A 22,968-nucleotide genomic window follows, 5' to 3' on the forward strand; every position below is an offset into this window, starting at 1 on the left:
TCATTATATTTAATGAGATTGCTGCTGCTATAACCTAACTCTTTATCATAGTAAGCAAAGTTATGCGTGTATGTTTGTTTCACGGAGAAAGACAGTGAGAGAGAGAGAGACAGACAGACAGACAGAGAGATATATAAATATAGCATATATGGTAGTCACGTGACATACTGAGATTCAAGCCATCGTAGACATCCTCAAGCAAGACGCTGGAGCTCCCGTAACCACAACGCCATTCCCCATCGATACCCCGATCGTTGGTATCGTACCAATTCTTGCCAGGCGGCCAGCAGCACGAACAACGGAGCCAAATGTAGGCGTGGTCCCCACAAGCGTTGTGTGCCACCTCAACCAAATTGGCAACGTACGAGTAGTGAAGGGGCTGCGGTATGTTTTTCCCGCGCTCTTTGCAGATGCGTCCTATATTGTTTCGCCCTCTCATCTGGCAGTCGACGTAGTATGACGCTTAATTTACCGATTCGAGATAAAAGCATAATGTCTCATTTTCTTTGTCGTCAATTACAATTCATTACAAACACAATTATGACAGAAATGTAATTTCTTAAAAGGGTTTTTTTTTTCGCTTAATCACGCCTACTTTACGAAAAAATATTACTGCATTACTCTGGCTTGAGTTACTTTTTTTTGTTTTTCGAAACAAATTCTATTATCGTCAACGATTTTATTTTCGGTATGAATTAATGTCCTCGTCATGTTTAAAATTATTCACATGCATTAGATGAAATTTGAACGAAGAATATGAATGTTATTTCCTTAGAGGGTAAAAGCATCAAAATAAAAGAAAGAGGAAAGTAGAATGACTTGTTTGTTTGGTTGTTGTTGTTTTTTCTAGCAAGGAGTCCGGAAGCGCTGGTGTTTTCCTGAAAACATTTTTTTTTTTTTTAAATGATCGTTCATATCTATGAGATTTTCTTTTTTTTTTTCTTTTGTAGTAGTATCTATCATAAATTATGAAGATTACCTTGGGCGCTAACAGTAGCGTTGGTCGGTATTTGTGGTAGGGATTGAGTTGTCACCTTCATCGCTGTAACGCCCGAAGAGCTTTCCTTTACATCAAAACTGTCAAATTGAATATCATCAATATTCATCCCGTCATCGTTGTCAAAGGTAGGCGTGATCATCGAGCTCGACGCGATGCTCGCGGCAGTCTGCGAAGCCGACATGGACGAGTGACTCTGATCTTTGTCTTCTGCTGCTAAGGTCTGGGTTGAAGAAGTAGCTCTGTTAAAGTTGGCTCCATTCGAATATAGTATTGGTCTTCCCACGCTGTTCTCCGGGGATTCCGTGCTCGAGCTGGTGGTCATGAGAGAGACTGACGTGGACAACGCTCCGGTGACCGATGGGGTGAGAGGGTTTTTCTTTGTCACCGAAAGTGAGCCAGATGTGCTGTTCTGAATCCGAATAGCTTCAGGTGTAGATGAAATAGTTCAACGTTTACTTTACTACCACGAACTCGATCGTTTCAGTTACAATGTCATGACTGATATAGATTTATACAAATGATTTATTCATCGATTTGAAACATTAAAGAAATCCTTTTGTACAATTATGGCAGACTTGATTGACTAATACATTAATTGTTAAACTAATATTACAAACATTATGTTTGTGCTAATAAAGACACCAATACTAATTTCTAGTTATTCAATGTTGTATTGTCTCTTTCTAAAACCTAAAGTTTTAAAAATGTCTACTTCTTTCCGGAGCTCTGCGACAGCCTCACGCAAGTAATCACAACTGTTGATTACATGACTGCCATAGGTGTAATCGGATACAAGTCTTAATTATCTGTCCGAACACTAACAGTGCCATCTTCTGACGAGTATTAAGCACTAGACAAGGTGGAAAACTACCTTACAAATCTCACATCTGCAATGGTGTGCCAGCTCTAGAAAAAAAAAAAATCAAATTTTCTACCAAAGACACCGACATACATGATAAAAAAAGAGAGAACGATGTTGCATTTAGGGGTGTTAATGAGGATTGATACCTTTTCAAATATACCCCATCTAGAGGCAGACCATTATTGCCTGTAATTTCGGGAGCTCATTTTATTTCGGCGAAGGTTGGAGGTTCTTTGAGCGACGTTTGTTTGCCCCCCCCCCCCCCCTCCCCCCCCCCCCCCCCCCCCACACACACACACACCACACACACACACACACACACACACACCAAAGGAGTGGATAAATTTGCACGAAAGACAGCGAATGGTTCTTGCATTTAATATCTCAATTATATATCTCTCTTTGTTTTTAACGTGTATCTATATGAAACAATGTGCAGGGATAGAACCTCGTTTGTTCTGTCGTTTAAAACAGAGAAACAAAACATAAGTCACTTAAGCAGATGGCGCCGCACAGTGGGCCAGAATGAGCTCAAAGTGCGCCAAAATTATATTCCGTGGTTTCTTTTTACCCAAATTTGGTGTCTAAGGGTAATTGGGGGCGTAGAATTCATTGAACATAATTTCAAAGTCATATGACGTGACTGCGATGCTGTTTTTTTATTGGCTACCCAAGATCTGTCTGTAAATGACGAATAAAGCAATGCAAATCTAAGCTGTTATTTTTTTCTTTAAAGATTAATTTATCTTTTCACATTCACTGACACTGCTTATATAATACCATTGAATACACGATGCTTACATGTCATATGGAAAGTGTATAAACATTCGGGTTTCGTTAAAAGAATCGAATTTATGCTGAAAGTTCCATATTACACACGTACTGCCAAATGATACTGTTGTCAGTGTAAACTAGTTAGAATATAATTTTATGAAGTACGCTGTACGTTTGGGTGCATGTATTCACTTTATTCTAGCAGGACATAAATGTGCGATATAGAATCAATCTCCGATATAGTTCTTATCTCTCTACTTCATATATAACCTTAGGCCTATGCCATATCAATTCATACAAGCGCAAAAACCGTTTTGTCTAATTCTAATGGAAAGATAACAAATTGTAAGGTCAGTAATCAAGAAAATGAAAGGTTATGGCTTAGCAGCTAAGAATGAGTCTGCCGTGTATAAAAGTTTACTTGGAAAAGCTAAAATAAAAAAGATTTTTTTCTTTTTAAATGAAACATTTATCGGAATCACTATCATATGAAATCATAAATTCATCCACGTTCCACAATGATTTTTTTTTTTCTCATCAGTCGTCGGAAGCAACGTTTTTTTTGCTTCCGACAACCCACAGAGTGTACGGGATCACAGTCCGATGAATCCGACTTGTATTGGTCGCCTATCAGGTCAATGTCAGACATGTCAGGCATGATCCGATGAGGCAAGATCGTCCGATGAGGATCACGCGAGCAATGTCTGACATTGACCTGCTATCGGATTCACAAACTGCGATCCTATACACTTTGCTGAGCGGCCGGAAAGCAACAGACTTTGCTTCCAACGAGTAACCGATGAGAATAAAATCTCTGTGTTTTGGTGTATAACGTTCTATCTGCATATGTCAAGAGTAGGATCGAAGTATTTAGGTGTCCATACTATATGTATCGCAGTGGGAATAGCTATGCTATACAGTAGTGGCTATGACAATTATCGACAATATGGCTATATGACCTTGGCTATGTGCAATTATGTACTCTTTTATCTTCGGAGGAGGGGTCTTTTAGGTGCCGGACTAGCCCTATACATGTATTTTATAACTCTGTTTGACACTTATTCAGTGTTATTCATGTTTCTGTGCCTTTAACGTGCGAGAAAGAAAAAATAAATTTTAAAAAATGCCGCCCTCATGCGGCCCCGTATGATATAACAGCATTCCTAAGCGGCTGCAAGGTCCAAAATAGACGTAATGTGTCGCGGAAAATCGGCTCTAACACAAAAAGTGGCAAAAGGTGGCAGCCAAATCTGGTATCGGCTTAAAGCTGAGACATCAGGAAATGTGGTGGTAATAGAATTTAGTCGGAAATCCGTGGCAATCTAAACTTTTCATTAGGGTATATTAAAAAGACAAATAATTAGCCTCTTTTCCAGGATATTTAGCGTAAAATATTCATGAAAATTAAATTTCTTTGCATTTTTACAGCATTCATAACGTAAAATGAACTCTGAGAAATATGTGGGAGAAATTACAGGTTGATATCTCAAAAACTACATGTTGAAATCACATATTGAGGCTACAATTTGCTTTGAAACTCTTAAAATATTGTATTTTGCTACTTCAGGTAGGAAATATACCCCTTTAATGTACATACCTGATTTAAATATTTTAATGATATATTCTTTTAAGTATTGCCTCTCAAGAGCGCATGTCAAAAATTAAAAAATCCCAAGTGCCCAAAATGACTTTTGGCGCACTTTGGTATCTCTCTGGACCACTGTGCGCCGCTCCCAGTCAACAATTTACTTAGCAGTTAACTGCAACTGGACAGCATCATACTAAGCACTGCCTGATGTACATGTAATAATACTCTTTATTGCAAGGAATTCTCAAACGCTGCCTTCCTTTGAACTATTCATTATATGAGCGGAGTGGCAAGCCAAACGATACTTTTCCACCACTTTCATCACAACCTGTAAAAAGAATTCCTTCTAGAACCTGGGAATAATTATGAAAACAAAACGCAATTAAGAAAAAAAAATCGGAATTGGAAGTATGATGACAAGGGCAATATCATTGAAATAAAAGACAATGTAAACATTTCTTCTCTCACAGTACTGGCAAAAGTCTCCGGTGTATCCTTCGTCACAATGGCACACATAGCTTGTTGTTGTCTCCTCGCAGTGACCATGTATACAAGACCCGTTTAGGCAATCTGGAAGAAACATAATATATTTCATTTCTTTTTACACCTTGTAATGTTACAGTGTCAATATGGATAGATTCTTGATTAAAGCTAAGCAAGGAATAGTAGTTATACAATAAACAAAAGAAATGAATATGATAATGATGATGAGGATCTACAATGATTATTACCAATATATCAACATTTTGATATCAGACCTCTCAGGCTGAAAAAAATACTGCACCATTTTCTTTTTAGTTTGGGAGATGGAGTAAAGATTTGTTTGTATCTTTGATCTTTTAATATGCCTCTTTTACAACATTTGTGTTGGCTGTGATGCCTAGCTCTTATTTCGAAACTGTTAATTAGTATGTCATAACATTTCAGAATATGAATGCTTTCATTCAGAAATTAAAATCATGCATGCCATTTCATTTATCATGTTTACATTAATGTTATTAGAAGTCATTGCTTAAACTATAAATTTCAGCACAATCTGGTTTAAAATTTGCTGAATTTTGATATTCGATTAATATATATATATGAAGAGTTTGTTTGCAAAAACTGATGAGTCCATATTTGCCAAATGGAGATATTTGCGATTAAAGGTCAAGAAAAATAAATAGAATAACAAGAAAATTTTTGCTTCTTTTGACCAGAACTTCAAAAATATACCTTTATATGTAGTGACCAATATATCATTTCAAAGGTATTATTTTGTACTTTATGACAGAGGCCGTACTTCAAAATCTTCAAAAATGGACTTATCGGTTTTTGCAAACGAGCTCTTCATATATATATATATATATATGTGTGTGAAGAGTTTGTTCGCAAAAACTGATATGTCCATATTTGCCAAATATTGATATATTTGCGATAAAAGGTCAAGAAAAATAAAGAGAATAATAACAATGTTTTTCCGTCTTTTGACCATAACTTCAAAAATGTACCTTTATATGTAGTGACCAATATATCATTTAAAAGTTTTATTTTGTACTTTATGACAGAGACCGTACTTCAAAATCTTCAAAAATGGACTTATCGGTTTTTGCGAAGAAACTCTTCATATATATGTATATATTATATATATATATATATATATATATTACCATTTAATTTTTATCTTTCCATTACTTCGGCAAAATGTCCAATGTTTTCTACCGCTAAGTATTTTTTTTACTATGCTTATAATTTCAGGATTGTATTTTCGGTGACATAGCAAGTTGGGCATACATGTTTAAGTGGACCCCGTGGCCTCTGGAAAACATCCAATACATGCCGCCATTCCTAGATAGGGTTATTCGTCAAAATACATAATCATTTGCTACATGAATATTTGGACATCATTCCCTTTTAAATACAGAAGTAAACATACCAGGGATACGACAAATGATGAAGCCAGATGAGACATTTCCTTGCGAGTTTCCATAGCAACTCGATTGTGAAAACGCCATTGGTATTAACTTTGGGATGAGCTGAACCTCATATCCGTGATATTTTTTCATCTTGCATCGCGTGTGGGATGGAAGAGTGTAGTTCACATTCAAAGTGTCCTTGCACGGCTCAGAATATCTGGCTGGGGGAGAGGAATGTAGCAAGGTATCAATAGTATATCCATTAGTCGTTCCATGTAATCTATCTCCATGCAGAGATGGCAGCGGCAGCAAACAAGCATATTCGTCCATTACTTTCAATTCAGATGCATTCATTTCTTCTTTATTTTAAGAATGTACTAAGCCTTAGTCGAAATCCAAAATTTCAAAACTTCAAAACTGTGAAAAGAGGAGAAAATATAGTTTTGTTAATCTCTCTAATCATTTCAAACATACACACACATTATTTACAGATTAATGTGAATAAGATAATCACATGATTTTAGTGATTCGATTCTTTAATCATCACAATATTCAAATTCAAATTCATCATTCAAATACATCGTCTTCTTTTAATTCGGCATATACTTCATACCTAAACAGTTCATGATTAGTACAGCAACAAAATACACCAACCAAACGCCCTACTGATTCATTCATGGAAATAGAATTAACTGACAGACAACCTAATGAACATGTCAATACAATTTGACTGGCCAGAAGCAGAAACCTGTATAATTAAGTAATTGCGCATAAACGGTAGATTTTTCTCTCTGAGGGGACGGGCGGGGGGGGGGGGGGGGGGGGAGGGGGAGAAGGAAGAATACTTCATCATTTTTACATGACAAAACAAAGCGTCCTATACCATGATATAGTGCTAACAAAACAAAACAAAATCAGAAACGACATTTTTTCACCCTTATTCTTAAAAGTATTCCCCTGGAGTCATACATAGTTTAATATTAGAACGTAAAGACAGAAACTACTGACGAGGAGGACACAGTTCATGTAATACGTAATAATTCATGACAAGGCTGATGGCAAACTTGGAAAGCCATGGCATCACACCATATCTTATTATACCACCTACAATATTTTGTGATTTCTACAAATATTGCAATCGTGTAAAGCGTATTTACATTTCGGTCACTGGTCATACTATGCTCTCATTGTACCCAAATCATAGTATTTCTGTCTAGGTTACTTCACCCAGAGTATGACAATCACTTTCAAGATGACCTGTCTAACAAGATGCAGATTCTATTCAATTCCATTCATTGAATTATATTTTCATTCTTCAATTTTCAAAAAAAAAGACATAACACAGAATAAATCAGGAATTACATCATATACATTAATTTTGACTTTGCAAAGGATAAATGATACAGATAAACACATGCACGCATACTGGCAGAAACACAAAGTTATGCTTCAGTTCAGAAACAAAAAAAAAAAAAATGAGAGTTCCACTTAAAAACACACTGTAAAAACATCGGTGTTAGATTTAACACCATGAGTGTTAAATCTAACACCGATCAAACTTCAATAGAGGACCACATTCACAGGTGTTGAAAATGTATTGTGACGATGTTAAAAATATTCGCCTGGCACTTCGTGGTGTTCATTTGACACTGTGGCTGGTAATATTTTTGACACTGCGCTAGAGTTAATTCAATAATGACACCGCATGGTGTTGATTTAATATTGGTGGTGTTAATTGCAATGCTATAACACCCGTCCAGCTTCAATGGGACCACACCAACTGGTGTTACTGTGGCGTAAATTTGTTTACACATATTTTCAAAAATCAAGTACTTTATCGGAAAATTCTTTATCGTCTTGTTGAAGTTCAAAATTAACAAGAAGTACAATAACTAAGAAACTATTGAAAAAAACAATTTTACATTTTGAAATGACACCCGGAGATGTTAATCTAACACCACGAATGAGCACCGGAAATTTAACATCAGCTCGGTGTTTCATATTTAACACCGGACTTTTTGCAGTGCAAGCTTTATATATTGTGAACCACTTAAAAATAGACTCAGATAGAAAACATAATTTACTATCCCTAAATGAAAGCAAAAAAACCAAATCAATCAAAACATTAAATCATCAAAAATATTGGTGATATATCATATGAAATAATTAGAAATGTTATATTTAGAGAGGTACAACTATCTCAGGCCCCCTTACCTGATACCAGAAAAGCATAGAAGAAGGCAGTTCCAAAGAGTGACAGCTAAAAGACAAAGAAAAAAAAACATGATATCAGATATAATGAATATACATATGCACATAATTGTAGCCAGTGGAAAAGATAGCAAAAACTAGGTCGCTGAAATGATAATATACACAGTAAACACGTACATGACTTTTTTTTTTTCCAAAACACACGTAATTTAATTTTGTCGTATTACCTTATAATCACCCTCTGTAGTTCCTTTTTGTGACTGCGTTCTATTTGCTAGAATGGGATACATGACATTACTTATGTTTCACCAATCATAAAGTAATCACAACCTTAAGATGACAACATCATTTCTTGAAAGCCCATAAATAATGACTTTTATTTTGCACACGTTCAAACATGGCCACCGGAAAATATCATCCAAAGACCATTACAAAGGAACGCGCTGTGAAATCATCCTTGCCAGATCTCAGGGATAAGTTAACAGATAGAAATAGTTACCATTGTCTTCCTTGAATAGCTAGGAACTTTGTTGACTCAAAGAAGACATGCCCAGCTCTATGTAACTGAAACAATGTGCTAAGTTTGACGAAGACTTTCCGTCAAGTGGCAGGTCAGCGTCAGTCCTTGTTCAACTCGACGTTTCTGTGGCTTCAGAGAAAACTACACCGTCTCATCAAAATATTTTGAAACCAAACACGCACAAAAAAAAAAAAAAAAAACATCAATTGGATTAGAGAACAATCCTTTCTTTCTACGGCAAAATGGATGAGAAGAAGCATTATCCTGTTAGCTTAGAATTCCGAATTAACGTTGACTTTTTAAATTAATGTTGCACGGAGGAGATCAAACCACCTATAAAACACTCTGAGTTTCTGAGGACTGAATGGTGCCAGTCGAGAAATTTACAGATGCAATCCGAGTGCTCACATCATTAATAACGATCTGGTGAGATGTTGGGATTGGTTCCAGTTCATAATTATCTTACATACGTCACGAATAGATCATAGATTTCGATAGAGTATCTTTATGCGTTCAGATTAATTATGTGTTTATGCGTGTTGTTTGTGCTGTATAGTGTTTGAGAGAGAAGACAAAGGGGGGGGGGATAGTAGCAGAAAATGTAAAGTGTTATTTCCTTCTTCTCCCTCTCTCTCTCTCTCTCTCTTTTCTTTACTCTTTCTCTCGCATATTACAAATCCCTCTCAATATTTCGTGAGGAATTATGAAAGAGTGTTTATAGACATATTTTTTATTATTTAGGTTCGATCTATTCAATTTTGCTGTGCTTTTAAAATTTTGCTTGATATGAACGATTGAGTACAAGCATTGATTTTTCTCCATAATTGTAAATGTGGGTCGTGCTGTTTTGAAAGACAGCAATATTGTTCGAGTCAGTTAAAGAAATATTTACGAGAAACGCAAAAACATCGGAGTTGGAGGCCATTGCTGTTGTTGCTGCTGCTGCTGAGCGTCCTCTAGAGACTATAAAAAAGTGTAGTATTATTGCAAAATAAAAATTAAAATCGAATAAACGATGGTGGGTTCATCGTCTATAGCTGTTCTTTACTGGTGCTCACAAGAGGCCTAGCCAGTTTCTTCCTGTTTCTTTTCTTTTTCTCGTTGCAATATGTAAACTCTGATGATAGCTGTAACGAAGATAATTATTGTGTAGCCGTTCGTTGACAACTCGAAATCATCAAACCACGTGTTTGCTTTAAGCTTATACACATAAAAATGCTTCACTAGAGGTCACTGGCAACAAGTACAATTACGATCAAAGTGAAACGTCGTCGAGGAGATAAAACGAATAATTGTGGGACTGAAAACCCGCAGCACAAAATAGGGTCTATATGTCACAATAACACAAAATCAGAAATATTTAACTTGACATATTTGATTACGACGCACTGTTTTAAGTTTCTAGCTAAGACGCCCTATTTTCATTTTCTTACCGAGGCAAATTCCGTATTTTCTTTTTCGAACTCGTTTCGTGACACGTGACGCCAGATTCTCATTACACCGTACACTGGCAGAGCTGGGCCAGAGAGTTAATTGACTTATTTTTCAGGAAATCGATGATATCATATTCAGACAGTTTTTGCACAAAGCCTCGAGATATTTGTGTATCTCTGTAATATGCATGATGAATGATTATTGACAAATTGGTATAGCAATTTTACTGTTATAATTATTTCATACGTATTGTAGAATCGAGTATTGTTACATAGTTGTATGAGTGTCATGGCGACTCACATTCGTTATGAACATGAAGAAGGGTTATGTTCCCGCGGGCTCAACACTACCGTTGGGATGGTGATCCGGGGCCACTAAAATTGATGTCGGGCCACCTCACGTACAAAAAGGGGTATCATTTTTGCTTGAGATTGAAACTTGAATTTTGTTTTTCCTGTTTTTCCAGATCACTGCGCTACAGGAAACTTTCAGATTGAAGGATTCATTAGCCAAAAGGGCCACGAGAGAGAGAAAAAAAAAGGCCGAACTCTGATATTATAAAACGGTTATGATATCATGCGAACTCATTGGCGGGATAATTAATAAAAAATGGAATTGGTTGTTACTGATTATATGACTGATTAATGGGTTGATTATAACCCTACTTTCAACAAGTTAGCTTTTGAGCTAACTTTTACCAGTAAAAGCTATATCGGTCGTTTTTGTTATCTTCGGGAAATTTTCCGTATATGTACGAGATGTCATTAGGGATGCTTTGCTCTTCAGTACAATACTCTGATTTCGGCGCTGTTTTTGTCTGTTCTTATTACAATTACAAAGCGCATTGGCATTTTCTTCTCATTTCGCTGCATAATCTTTCGTACATATGACTTGTATTATGCTCAAAGACTGCCCTTTCGAATTGTTTTGAAAAATTATCATCGTGCATGCGGTGTTATTCATTTACTTTAACTGATGGAAATACGTGAACAATTTTATTGAAAGAACATTCTGAATTCCGATGATTCATGACTCTATGCATGCCGGAATAGTAAAAGAATGGATATTTATGAGAAGAGAAAATGAATAAATCACAAATAGTTAAACTATGCAGACGGAAGCAGACAAAGGAATAAAGGGCGAGAGAGCGAGAGAGAGAGAGAGAGAGAGAGTGTGTGTGTGTGTGTGTGTGTGCGTATGTGTGTGTGTGTGTGTGTGTGTCAATGTCCTGTTATCAATAATTGCCACACATTCCAACATACATTGGGAAGTAAAGTTGCACTGTAGCCCCAACCTGTTAGACCAAAACCCTACTGAATTAAAATTAGAACTTGGTTACTGACAAAACAGAGATCGTCGCCCTTATTTTGTCTTTTGCCCAGTTCAGTATCCTTTATCCTTCCCTTGCAATTTAGAAGTTGACGTCACCTCGTGTAAAATTCCTGTGGTTATGTCTTTTTGTGCCATTGTTGTAGCCGAGCCTTTTCAGAGGGAAATCCCCGAAATGATCAAATGTGTATGTGGTTGATTCCTGTCTCATGTTTGAAAACTCATCATTATTCCTATTCCTTCCTGTCCTTTTTTGTGAATATGTGAAATGTCATAGTTGATGGCTGCATTATTCTGAATTATAATAAGGTATATAATTATGTCACACTGCATCACGAACCGACAAAAAGTCGCCAGATATAGATTTTTCAAAAGAGAAGATTCTGAAAAACGAAATTTTAAGCTTTAAAACTCGAATCAAACGGATTTTTCTAACCTAAGTGTTATAAAGAAAGTACTCATTCTCAAGGTCTTTTAGAGCGCTTAATTTTACCGAGCCGCGCTCTGTGTGATGAATTGGGAAAAAAAAACCAGGATTTAAAGCTTGATAGCAACAATAGTGATTAATGGATTATCTGATTGACCTAAAATCGATCATGCCCTATTAGTATACATTCCATCGATGACTGGGATTAACTTTAAAAGCAACGGTATCACCTTTGTTAAAGGATTTTAGAATTAAACATTAAGATTTTTTTTTTTTTAATGAAAGAGGATTGTAAAACACACCCGAACCCCCCCCCCCCAAAACAATAAAGAAAAAAAACATGCACTTTCAGAATATTTGAAAAAAAAAAAAATTGAGATTAACTAGGTTGACCCAATTCTCCTATTCTTGCGTACATAATGTATACACAGATATACATAACTTTATATTGATATATATATGTATTTATAATATGACAAACTATCTCAACCAAAATGCATTAAATCCATAAAAAATGATGGATTTAGCGCTTTTTGGAAGCACGTAATGTATACCATATTATATATAATGAAGAACTTGCTTACAAAAGGCGCTAAATCCATTGAAAAATGATGGATTTAACGCCTTTGGGAAGCAAGCTCTTTATTATATCAACATGACGCTTATGTCCATTTTGCAAACATTTGTTCATGAAATTCATTAAATGCATGAGGAGAAATCACATTACTATTGCGCGAAAGACTAAGGGAATACTTCCGGCTAATGAAGTACCCTTATTTACCTTATTTGTACAAACAGATAATTAGACATTTTAACCTTCAAAAATTTCGGCCTAGACAATGAGGGAAGACCAAAAACAACAAGAATGTCGGCCATACCTTTCGAGTGGTCTAGCATACCAATGCCATGATTCACCGTAGTGATTATCCCTGGCCCTATACCACTGATCATCTGTACACGCCCGAATGCACACACGATCCGTACGTCACTAAAAGTTGACACAATACGGTTCCAGACGCCAAAAAAGCATGCAATTCATACAATCGCACATACACACTGCACGCGGCACAGTTCCATTAAAAACGCGCACTATCCGGATGAATCGAACTTGCATACACAAACATGTATACACACATACACACACAACGAGGACCAGGAGTGCATTGTGAAAAACCGCAAACTGTCTAAGCTATTTGCGTACCCAGTCCAAAGAGATGTGCCGGAACCAAAAGAATTTTGTGACGACACCGGAATAGTCATTTCGTCAAAAGAAGCGAACAATAAAGCCAGGTTCGACGTCGCGAACGGTGTCTTTAGAACTGGTCCCGCACTGAAGTATTATGTTCTACATCAGATGTCGGCGATTCTTAGGAACATACGGATATAGGGGTTGATTGGATCAAGGGTTTCTTTTCCTACTTTCAGCAGTAGACGGATAAGGAAAGACTCTACGGTCCAAACAAAACAGTGACATTCAGGGGGACCTTACGTCAGGCGATCAGGCGTGTTCTGGCAAGCAAGCAAGTAGAGACTTTTGGCTTGAAAATGAACGGATCAGCAGTGCGATCACCGGTAAGCTACAGAGTATGAATCTTTTCTGGGTTGTCCTCTCTAAATGTATATCGACTCCACACATTTTATCTGTTAATTGCTTGCTGCTCTCTCCTCCCTAGCGTCAGGACGTGCTCCAGTTATTGATTTGTGAAAATGGAGTTTCGATTATTCTATAAACAGGCGACGGTTTCTAAAGCACACTGAATATTTGCTCCCGTACAGTTTTGAAATGTCAATCTTAACATTTAAAGCAAAGACCTCATATACGCAGGCATACATCGAAAATGTTTTAATTATCTATTCAAACTTTTACAGATCGCTTTGATGAGATGTTACTGGTACTGTGCGCATATATAACATTGTAGGTCTACCTGTACACTGATTTTTGTTCTTTCTACTTACCCATGCAGATTACTAATTGTATATCATACAATACTGTAGGCCTATTCTCGGTATATTGTAATGAGAAAGGTGCCTATCAAGCATTGTACTACACATAATACATTTTTTTTTCTTTGATTGAAATTCATCTCACCAGTAAATTTCCGAAATGTAATATACTGTAAATTCTGTCTCATTCTTTCTCTACTTATAGCATTAAACACTGTGTTTCCGTTTTTATACGTGACATGATATCATACAATATACTTAATTACTTGGGTTTACTTAGATGTAAAGTATTTGCTTATGTGCCCCTCGTCACTGTTGGTCTCTGATATGGGTTGTACTTCCGTGGGTGGCTTCCCCAATGTCTCTCTAGTGCCGACTTGAATTGGTTTACGCTGGTGGCTGAGACTACAATATGACATAATATAATGTTAATAGTATGAAGTATTGCACGATATGCCATTGATTAAAAAAAAAACAACAAACTTCTGCATATTCTGTTCATGTCAGTAATACTTCTGAAGACCTTCCTTTTAGAAACATTACACCTTACATTTACTGTTAATATTTTGTTCTTAGGAGTGATCATTGGTAAAAATCCAGCTTGCGATTTCGTGTTGCACTCTTTCGTTCCGCCCATGATAAAAATCACCAATGTGCAATTTATAAGCTTCTAGTTCGCCATACCGCGCTGGTAGCGCTTTTGTGTGTCACCGGTCCCATAGGTGGCATACAACATCCTTCATTCGTACACTATCATAGAAACGGTTGGTTGGTGCTCAATAAAGGCAACTCCACTATAATAAAAGACCCATTATTTCTCCCTATTGTTTGTCTGAAATCAGCGATACGTGATGATTATAAAGCATATCGCCTCCAATGAAGTCAGAAGTTCAGCTGTATTATATGCACTCTATACAGAAACGAACAGAAACGAGTACAGTATGTTCTACGTACACTAACCATTGGCGCTGGAAGCCGGAAGATCGTGCGATTTCGATACTTCACTCGATAAATCTATATTTGCTATATCACCCAGCAAAACATATGCATTTGCAAATAACATAAAGTCTATTTTGATTTTCAGTTTCAATAAACTAAGGGGGTGTCCAAAACAGCTGTTGCAATATCCAATGCATTTGAAAGAAGCTAGGAATGTATGTTTTGTACAACTTCACTTAACTGTACAAGACATTTATACCCGTTATTCGTATAGTATCAAGTACATCATTGTGTAGCTTACTGCTTGGACGAGACATGAGTTTAACTAGGTAAAATTGTGACACCAATGTGTTTCTGTTATAGAAATAATTCAAGTGGTCTTTCACCGCTACGATATACGTGAGGATGTGTACACTAAAATCAATCTAAGCATTTCCATATCATTCGGTCCCATCACAAATTAAATCATACCGAGTACGCAGACACTTCTTCATGGAAAATGTTATTGCTAGTATCATAGTCGTATGTCACATGATACACACAGTTGTATTTTAGTTATAACGATAGAACATGGCACAGTGCATGTACCTCAATACAAAGGCAAATAATCTATTAAGATTAAATATTTTTTAAGTTGTCGCATGGATGCTGAATAACAGCATACCATTTGCATGAATTACACACTTGCCCTAAACAGAATTTCTGACTACTTCAAGGACAACCGCAAACGTGCCGATGAATTGTAAGACTTCTCACGACATAATCGTCTCACATGAGAAGTATTTATCAGGAATGGTTTCTTCTGTATTTCTTTGTTCATCTCGTGATTGTGCTAAGCTTCTGTCATCGCACCGCTTCCTGAGGAATTATTTCTCACAGATTAATTGTCTTGTGTATATCAATTCATTCGTGAAGACCAAACCTCTTATACACTGACCAACCTACCGCGATCGATCAATAGAATAGCTGCAACCCCACTCATTGGTTGTTTGAAGCCGATGGGAATAGACAGTGATCAGCCTCCCCCCCCCCATACACACATACTCAAAGTTATCCTCAGATTAATACAAAAAGAAGAAGTATCAGCCCTTCCATGATTAATACACAGGCCACTTCGTATGACACCGCAATATCTAGAACTTCACATGTTCTCAGTAATAAACAGATTGTTGTTTGTGATAAAACTATGACAATGTATGACAAGAACGGACCATTCCAATCCGCGCATCATACAATTAACAGGTTCCCCGGATATCTTACTGGACTCGGAACGGACATACAATGTAGTCATGTCAATCAATTAAAAAAAAGAATGATCCAGAAACGATGAATATTTACATCTACATAGTAAGTTATTATGTATAAAGACAATTATACACTGTATGCGTGTGTATTCGTACTTTGATACGTAAGCACATACTTCCAATGAAAAAAAAGTCGTGAATATGCACGAAATGAATGAAAACCACGGAAGCAGGATACACATTAATTCACCGTTATCAAATGACCCATGACATCCTAATGTGTCTATTGAATGAGAACGGAGAAGCATAAGATGATCAAAAGATTCCATGCTCTTCAATTCTTGTATTTTCTTTAGATCTATATTTTTGTGTCAGTTGTAAGCTTACAATGTTTGTACAAGAAGGAGGAGACGCATTATACGCATGGAATACTTTTGTGTAAAGTTTGAAAGCTTGCATGCTGAAACCGTCCAAAAAAAAAAGATGATTGTCAGAGACATTCCAAATAACATTTGATTAGCCATGTTACAGTGTATCCTAACCCATGCTGTCTCGCATTACTCCATTAAATTCTTCTTCTTCTTCTTCTTCTTCTTCTTCTTCTTATCTTCTTTTGGTGTCGTTCATATTCTTATCGTCTTTAGATTATTGTAGGCATCCTATAAATATTTTACATACCAAAATTATGTCCTGTGACCGTGTGAGGGTAAGGTGCATCAGTGCTTTCTGGATCCAGACGATCGGGGGGGGGGGGGGGTACAATTAATGGTGATGGTAATCCTGAGAGTGACTTATGCTATGTCTTTTATTCTACCTTTTATATCTAGTGCAAATGTAAAGTTGAGTAGCAACTTGCCTTCATTTTGGCCCTTCAATGTTAACATGAAATACCATGTGTCATTTACAGAATGTTAAAAAAAACCTTTTAATTAATTGTTGAATGTATACTATTCTTCCGTTGATAACCCATTTTACACGATTACTTTTCTCATTTCAATCTAGATTTGACAAACATTGTGAAGTGTCTTTTCTTTTCTTTCTTTTTATTTATTTATTTATTATTATTATTATTTTTTTTTTTTTGGGGGGGGGCAGGTTTATTTTAATAGCTTTCCTCAATCAGAGTACATGTTCGGATTTGCCAATGTAATGAAAATTAAATGACAATGTTTGCATTCGAATTCCCCAGAAGTTGGTGAGAATCCGAATAAGGCAATAAAGTGTTTTTACGTGACCTTAGAGAGGATTAGTCTACAGGCTTTACAGCAGCTGCCTTGAAGACCGGTCACGTGACAGTTGATTACTTTACAGGCCTTGAGACTGGTATAGATACCTTGTAAACATCTTGGGATCCACCAACACAAAGCTAGAACAGCTAAGCAGTCTATTTCCCGTAAACCTTGTCATCATTCTGTGTCTGGGATCATGTGGGCAAGTCATACACAAGTGTCCATGCGTCGTAGAGATAACATTGCACATCTCTCTTTTTTTTTCCATGGTTTATGGTGGCCTACAATAATTATCTCGAGTTCGGGGGTTACACCTACGATTGCAAATGGCACGGAAAAATGAGCACTGTAAATATGGAGGCCTTACATTACGGAAATTATCCTTTAACTAGTGTGATAACAATGGTGAACAAATAAACAAGATTTTTGATGGTTTTTAGTTCTTTTTTAAGTTTGTGTGTTTGTTCTCTTTTTGTGAAATGTTGACAAGGCCACAGTATGAATCATTGGATGGTTTTCTGGATCACTTATCTTCAAAATATCTGTTTAACCAGAAGAATTAAGAGCGTGAAGTTTGATTGGCGGATTCGTTTGGACTGAAACTACGAATATGTTGAATAGACCCGTGAGTGTATTACAAGATCTGACATCTGCCTTGTGCTTTTCAAATTCGTTCCTTGGTTGAATTTATACGGGCTCGCCTATTCAGTATGTCCACACTTGGTTGTACAGTATACAATCCATACAAGTGTATTTACTGCCAGATATAGTTAGGACTCTTCGTCATGGGCACGCTCAGGAGGGTATAATGGTCGAAGAGCTCGGTCGTTCGAGAATAATGATATACCGCATAAAAAAATAATTTTGCATTTATTTGTAACGACCTAATTTTCAAAATGTCATTTTGCTCCTCTCTTGGTGTCTGTAATGTATGGAAGATTAGAGATAATTTCTCATTAAAGGGATGGTATAGGATAGGTGGAGGTGAGAATTTAGACTTTCACTTTTTTTACGAGATATTTATATACCACTTCCTGAAATGTTCAAAAGCCTACAATTCCAAGAGGATTACCAAACTTATTTGAGGAAAATCGGTTTTGAAATGGCTGTGATATCCAAACTCACTTTAAAACAAAGCGATGCTGATAAAAGATTTGTCCCACAATTTATTAAGATTACTCTGTTTTGGATGTCTCGGCCATTTCAAAACCAATATTCATAAAGAAAACTTTTAAGTCCTCATAGAATTATGTCCTTTCATAGTTCATAAGAGGTTACTGATCATCTAAAAAAATCATCTTAAAAATGTTGGATACCTTAAACTCCATCTCAACTGAAACTGTACCATCCCTTTAAAGATTCGACTTCATCGTGTCATGGACATATCAAGACCACTATCAAGTGAAGTGACTGTTGTATAGTAGCTAGTGCTCTGGAGCCCGGTTTCGGTTGAAATCCTACACAGCCTAATGTTTCACACTTCATAATGTCGCTTTTGGCCAAGGTGCGAAAGTCTGTACATGTACCTGCTGGCGAATAATAGACAGATGATGTGGTCCCCACCCTTAACAAACGGAAACAGCGAGTACACGCGGCAAGTGGCTTTTCCTGGCTAATACGAGAATAATTCTACTTTTAATGATACTACTATTTAAACTGGCTACAAGGTAATGTAAGGCCATGACAACAAATTGTGATATCGCAAACCAGATGGTATTTTCTTATGCTTAAAAATTGAATAGTAATGTCGATAGCCGTAATCATACTGTAACTACAGTTGTATAAGCTTATTATCTTGAATATTGTGAAATGATTCTAATTTGCGTCATACCTGTCATACTACTTGGACGATAACGATAAAGTAATAATGTAATGTTGCTGATAAATCCATTGATGTGGAATGATCAGTGATAGAAACATCTAATAAGAAAACCTTTTGAAGGAAACGTCACCTTCCGAGATTCTAAAATGTGACTGAACTGTTGCTCTGACATGTACAAGGATTATGCTCGTCCAAAAAGTTACTGTGAATGCGTTATCACCACGGTGGAATGCATCTGACGAAAACTGTCGACGTTTAGTTTGGTTTGCATCAAATTCATTTGCTTGATTTCTCATGTTAAGATGTTTTGTTATCACCCGGCGTGTTGAGATAATGCAAGCATTTCATATTTATGCCCATGAGGGGTTACGGCTGCGCACCCTAAAGTGTCCCATTGTGTGGGCCTGGTTGCTTTAAAACATCAATGGGAAAATCCAACCATTGAATAATACACGGTGTAACCTCGCCAGGTTGATCAAGCAGAAAGAGGGTTGGGTGATCGTGAGAGGGGAGACTCCTTAGAAGTCGATAAACCAGCGGCGTTCCATTGTGTAGAAGCCCCCTTCTCAGGGAGATTATTTAAACACCATGTGGAGGGAAATCCTCTAGCCAAGATTGCGAAATTCTGTAAACTGCAGGGACTCCATTGACGCATGAAAATCTTCACAAATACAATTTGAGGACTGCAAAGTAGCAACTCAAGATCTGCCACTTAAAGGTGACTCTTCAATTTTCCTATCGAAGTGACTTAAGTCGGAGTCAAATGAATTTACTGATCATCATCGACCTTCCCGACACTCATGCGCCTTCAGCGATATAACGCATCAATGATAGCAATGGTAATACATTGTACGCCTGCAATAATTAATCTACCAAATATATGAACGAAATCAATAATAATCATACGTCTGATTATTTTAGTTGCCGTAATTACGACCCTCAAAATACTCCATTAATCTCTGTCAAGAACGATTTCAATAATAATGATAAGTCTGATAGTTTAAGTTGACATTGTTGTTTTATTTTTGTAATTTATCTATTTATCTATTTATTCATTCATTCATTTTACAGTGACATGCCCTTCGATTATTTCATGAACCTCTGCCGATAGAATCAAATCAATGATGTCATTTGTAGCGTACCTCTTGGAAACATGGTGCCATACACTTTATTGCAGTGTAAATATTACGTGCGATTACAAGACACACTAATTTCGTCTTCCCAACCCAATGTATACGGCAAAGAAGCACTCGACGTATAAAGGGCATGGCGCCTTGTATTACATTTTCAGACCTACACTATGTGAGAGGTAAATGTTTCACTATGTTGTATAATATCCATGCCAATCAGTTAACGTATAAACCAGCTTTTTGGGGTCTTGCTCTACAAGTTTGTATATTCTTTCAGTGCGTAACGCAATATCATTGAATAATGATACTTGTGATATTTTTTGTTAAAATCAGACAAAGCAATGAATGTATGAAAGGTATACACTAAGCTGTGTGGGTTACAGTGTTAAGCAGGGGTAAGAGAAAATCTAAACATTTTTTCTCCAAACACTTTGCTCTATCTGGACCTGTGTGTGTCATGTAACCCTGTGCATGGGGACTCAGCTGATAGCTAGGAGACAAGTTACTTTATGTGTATGTTTATGGCCATCATGGCAAACACTCACCGTCATACTCAAGTCCATGTACTTCTTGGATGTTATGACGATGTTGTCCTCACGCTAAGAGCAGTGTTTTTTGTTTGTTTTTTTCGCGAGAACTTGCAGTGTTTTCTGCAAAAAAAAAAAGAGACTGTGTACTTCTTGATAGCGTATAGGTACGGGAAGTAAAAGATAAGTGGCTCAAGTTAAGTATGACACAAACGACACTTTGTCTGTATCCGTGCACTCACAAAACCACTAGGCTGGGAACATTGTGCAACATTCCTTGTATTGATTGGCGCCATTTATTATACCAGGAATTTTATTTCAAATCATGTGACCCCGTTCGTCCGTAAGCTATACGCTTTTCATGGTTTCTTGGACTTTGCTCCTTAAACAGGCAATCAATTATTCTTTCATTTTGCTGAGCAGAGACACGTACTGCTGCGGTGGAGACAGTTTACTTACGTCCATGTGCAATTTGCAAAATGTATAGGTTAAATGAAGCCGGAAGCGATAAGGGCAAGTAATACAAAGACAGATGTAATGTTCTCATCAGCTCGGCATGTATGTGCAAATGTCAAAGCGTCGACACCCTTACCCATTATGATATCACAGTAGCGAGTGGAGAAAGCATTGATTTCAGCAACTCAATTACAATCAGTGCCCTCTGTGTATAAATGTGATTCCAACATGGAATGCAGAAGGCGTGCCCAGTATTCATGTTTTCTTGTTATGTCTTTTTCATTTCCTCAAACATTCAATGTGCCAAAAAGCCCATATAATGATCCCTGTCTAAAAACCTTGCTTTTGCCTACTTTATTTGATCATAATAAATAATTATTGCATAACAAATGCGGGTGTTGAGGTGCAGTTGATGTCGAATATTTTCATCCTTTGGGACTCTTACCCGTACATGAAAACATTGAGAATGTTTAGAGTCGTTTGTGACTGCTCGCTTGATATTCTCCGACGGACTGAGAGAGAGAGAGAGAGAGAGAGAGAGAGAGAGCATGGGAACAGTAAAATAAGTTACTTTGTAAATCCATGTAGCTGACTACGATGTTTATCATTAGCAAGATCTTAATGCTGTATAATGCATTCACTAGTTGTGATGTCATTTTTATTCACAAAATTTGCTACATACAAGTGCTTCACACATGGATGTTGGTAGGCCTACGTGTCTGCGACAGGCACCTCATCGGATTTGACCTCTTGTACGAACCTCCGACCATGCGCAAATGATTTGTGCATATGATAACGATCTTTCTGTTATCTTTATAGCCTGAAAGCGGTGGTCATCAGAATGCCGCATACGAAGCAGACGTCGACCACGTCGACCCTGTCATGCAAGATCAAGTTGACGGAAAGTCACAGGTGATTATGTAATCTCTCAGTGTAACAGTGAGGTTTAGTGACAAATGCTTGGAACTTTTGAAACACATTTTCCTGGGATCGATAACTATTGCAAGCGTTCACATGTTGCAACCACCACGCAGTTTCATATGCTTATTCAGCGTCTCTCTCTCTCTCTCTCTCTCTCTCTCTCTCTCTCTCTGTATGTTCATGACATATGTTCGTTTCTTTTGACTGTTTGAGGAAATATTGCAAATTATGCAGCTTGCAATCCGCAGGCTCTGAAATAAACAACAGGAAATAAAATGACGTGGTTAGTTCAAGGAAGATGATTGGCAATTGGAATCCTGCTCTGCCCCTAGCTCTACCAAACATGCAAAACGCTTATTTTCCTGTACACATATCCGCAGAGAATACCCAGAATAGCTAGTCAGAGCATTACGCAGCAGCCCCACAACAAGCTGTATGCGACACGATCAAATTTGTGAGGGGGATATGTGTAATTCTTGATTTTACAATGCGTTTTGTTTTTGTTATGTTTTTTCAAGTTACACATTCACTACATCGTATATTCTGAGGAAGCCTTTTGTTCACCGAGCATCCCTTGTTCAATTTTTTTTTTTTTTAATACAGAGATATTCATATCCTGAACATCGAGTAGCGGCGTAATTTCTATGCTTGTGATGAAAGTGAATAGAAAATGTCTAGAGATATCCCAGCTATACATCGCTGACTGATTTCCGTAC

The 22,968-nt window shown here is 37.0% G+C and overlaps 1 protein-coding gene across 1 annotated transcript in view; it reads left to right on the forward strand.

Moving 5' to 3' along the window:
- The first annotated feature begins 1,320 nt into the window (after nt 1-1,320).
- LOC139714099 (uncharacterized) overlaps nt 1,321-22,968 on the forward strand; it is a 30,679-nt gene continuing 9,031 nt past the window's right edge. Inside the window, exons 1-2 of the mRNA XM_071625811.1 lie at nt 1,321-1,362; nt 22,151-22,243. Of these exons, the coding sequence (XP_071481912.1) occupies nt 1,321-1,362; nt 22,151-22,243 (135 nt within the window). The remainder of the gene's footprint in view (nt 1,363-22,150; nt 22,244-22,968) is intronic.

The sequence above is a fragment of the Diadema antillarum genome, unplaced genomic scaffold (genome assembly GCF_040938485.1).
Source record: "Diadema antillarum isolate AM-2024a unplaced genomic scaffold, OU_Dant_1.0 seq00002159_RagTag, whole genome shotgun sequence".
NCBI classification, from domain to species: Eukaryota; Metazoa; Echinodermata; class Echinoidea; order Diadematoida; family Diadematidae; genus Diadema; species Diadema antillarum.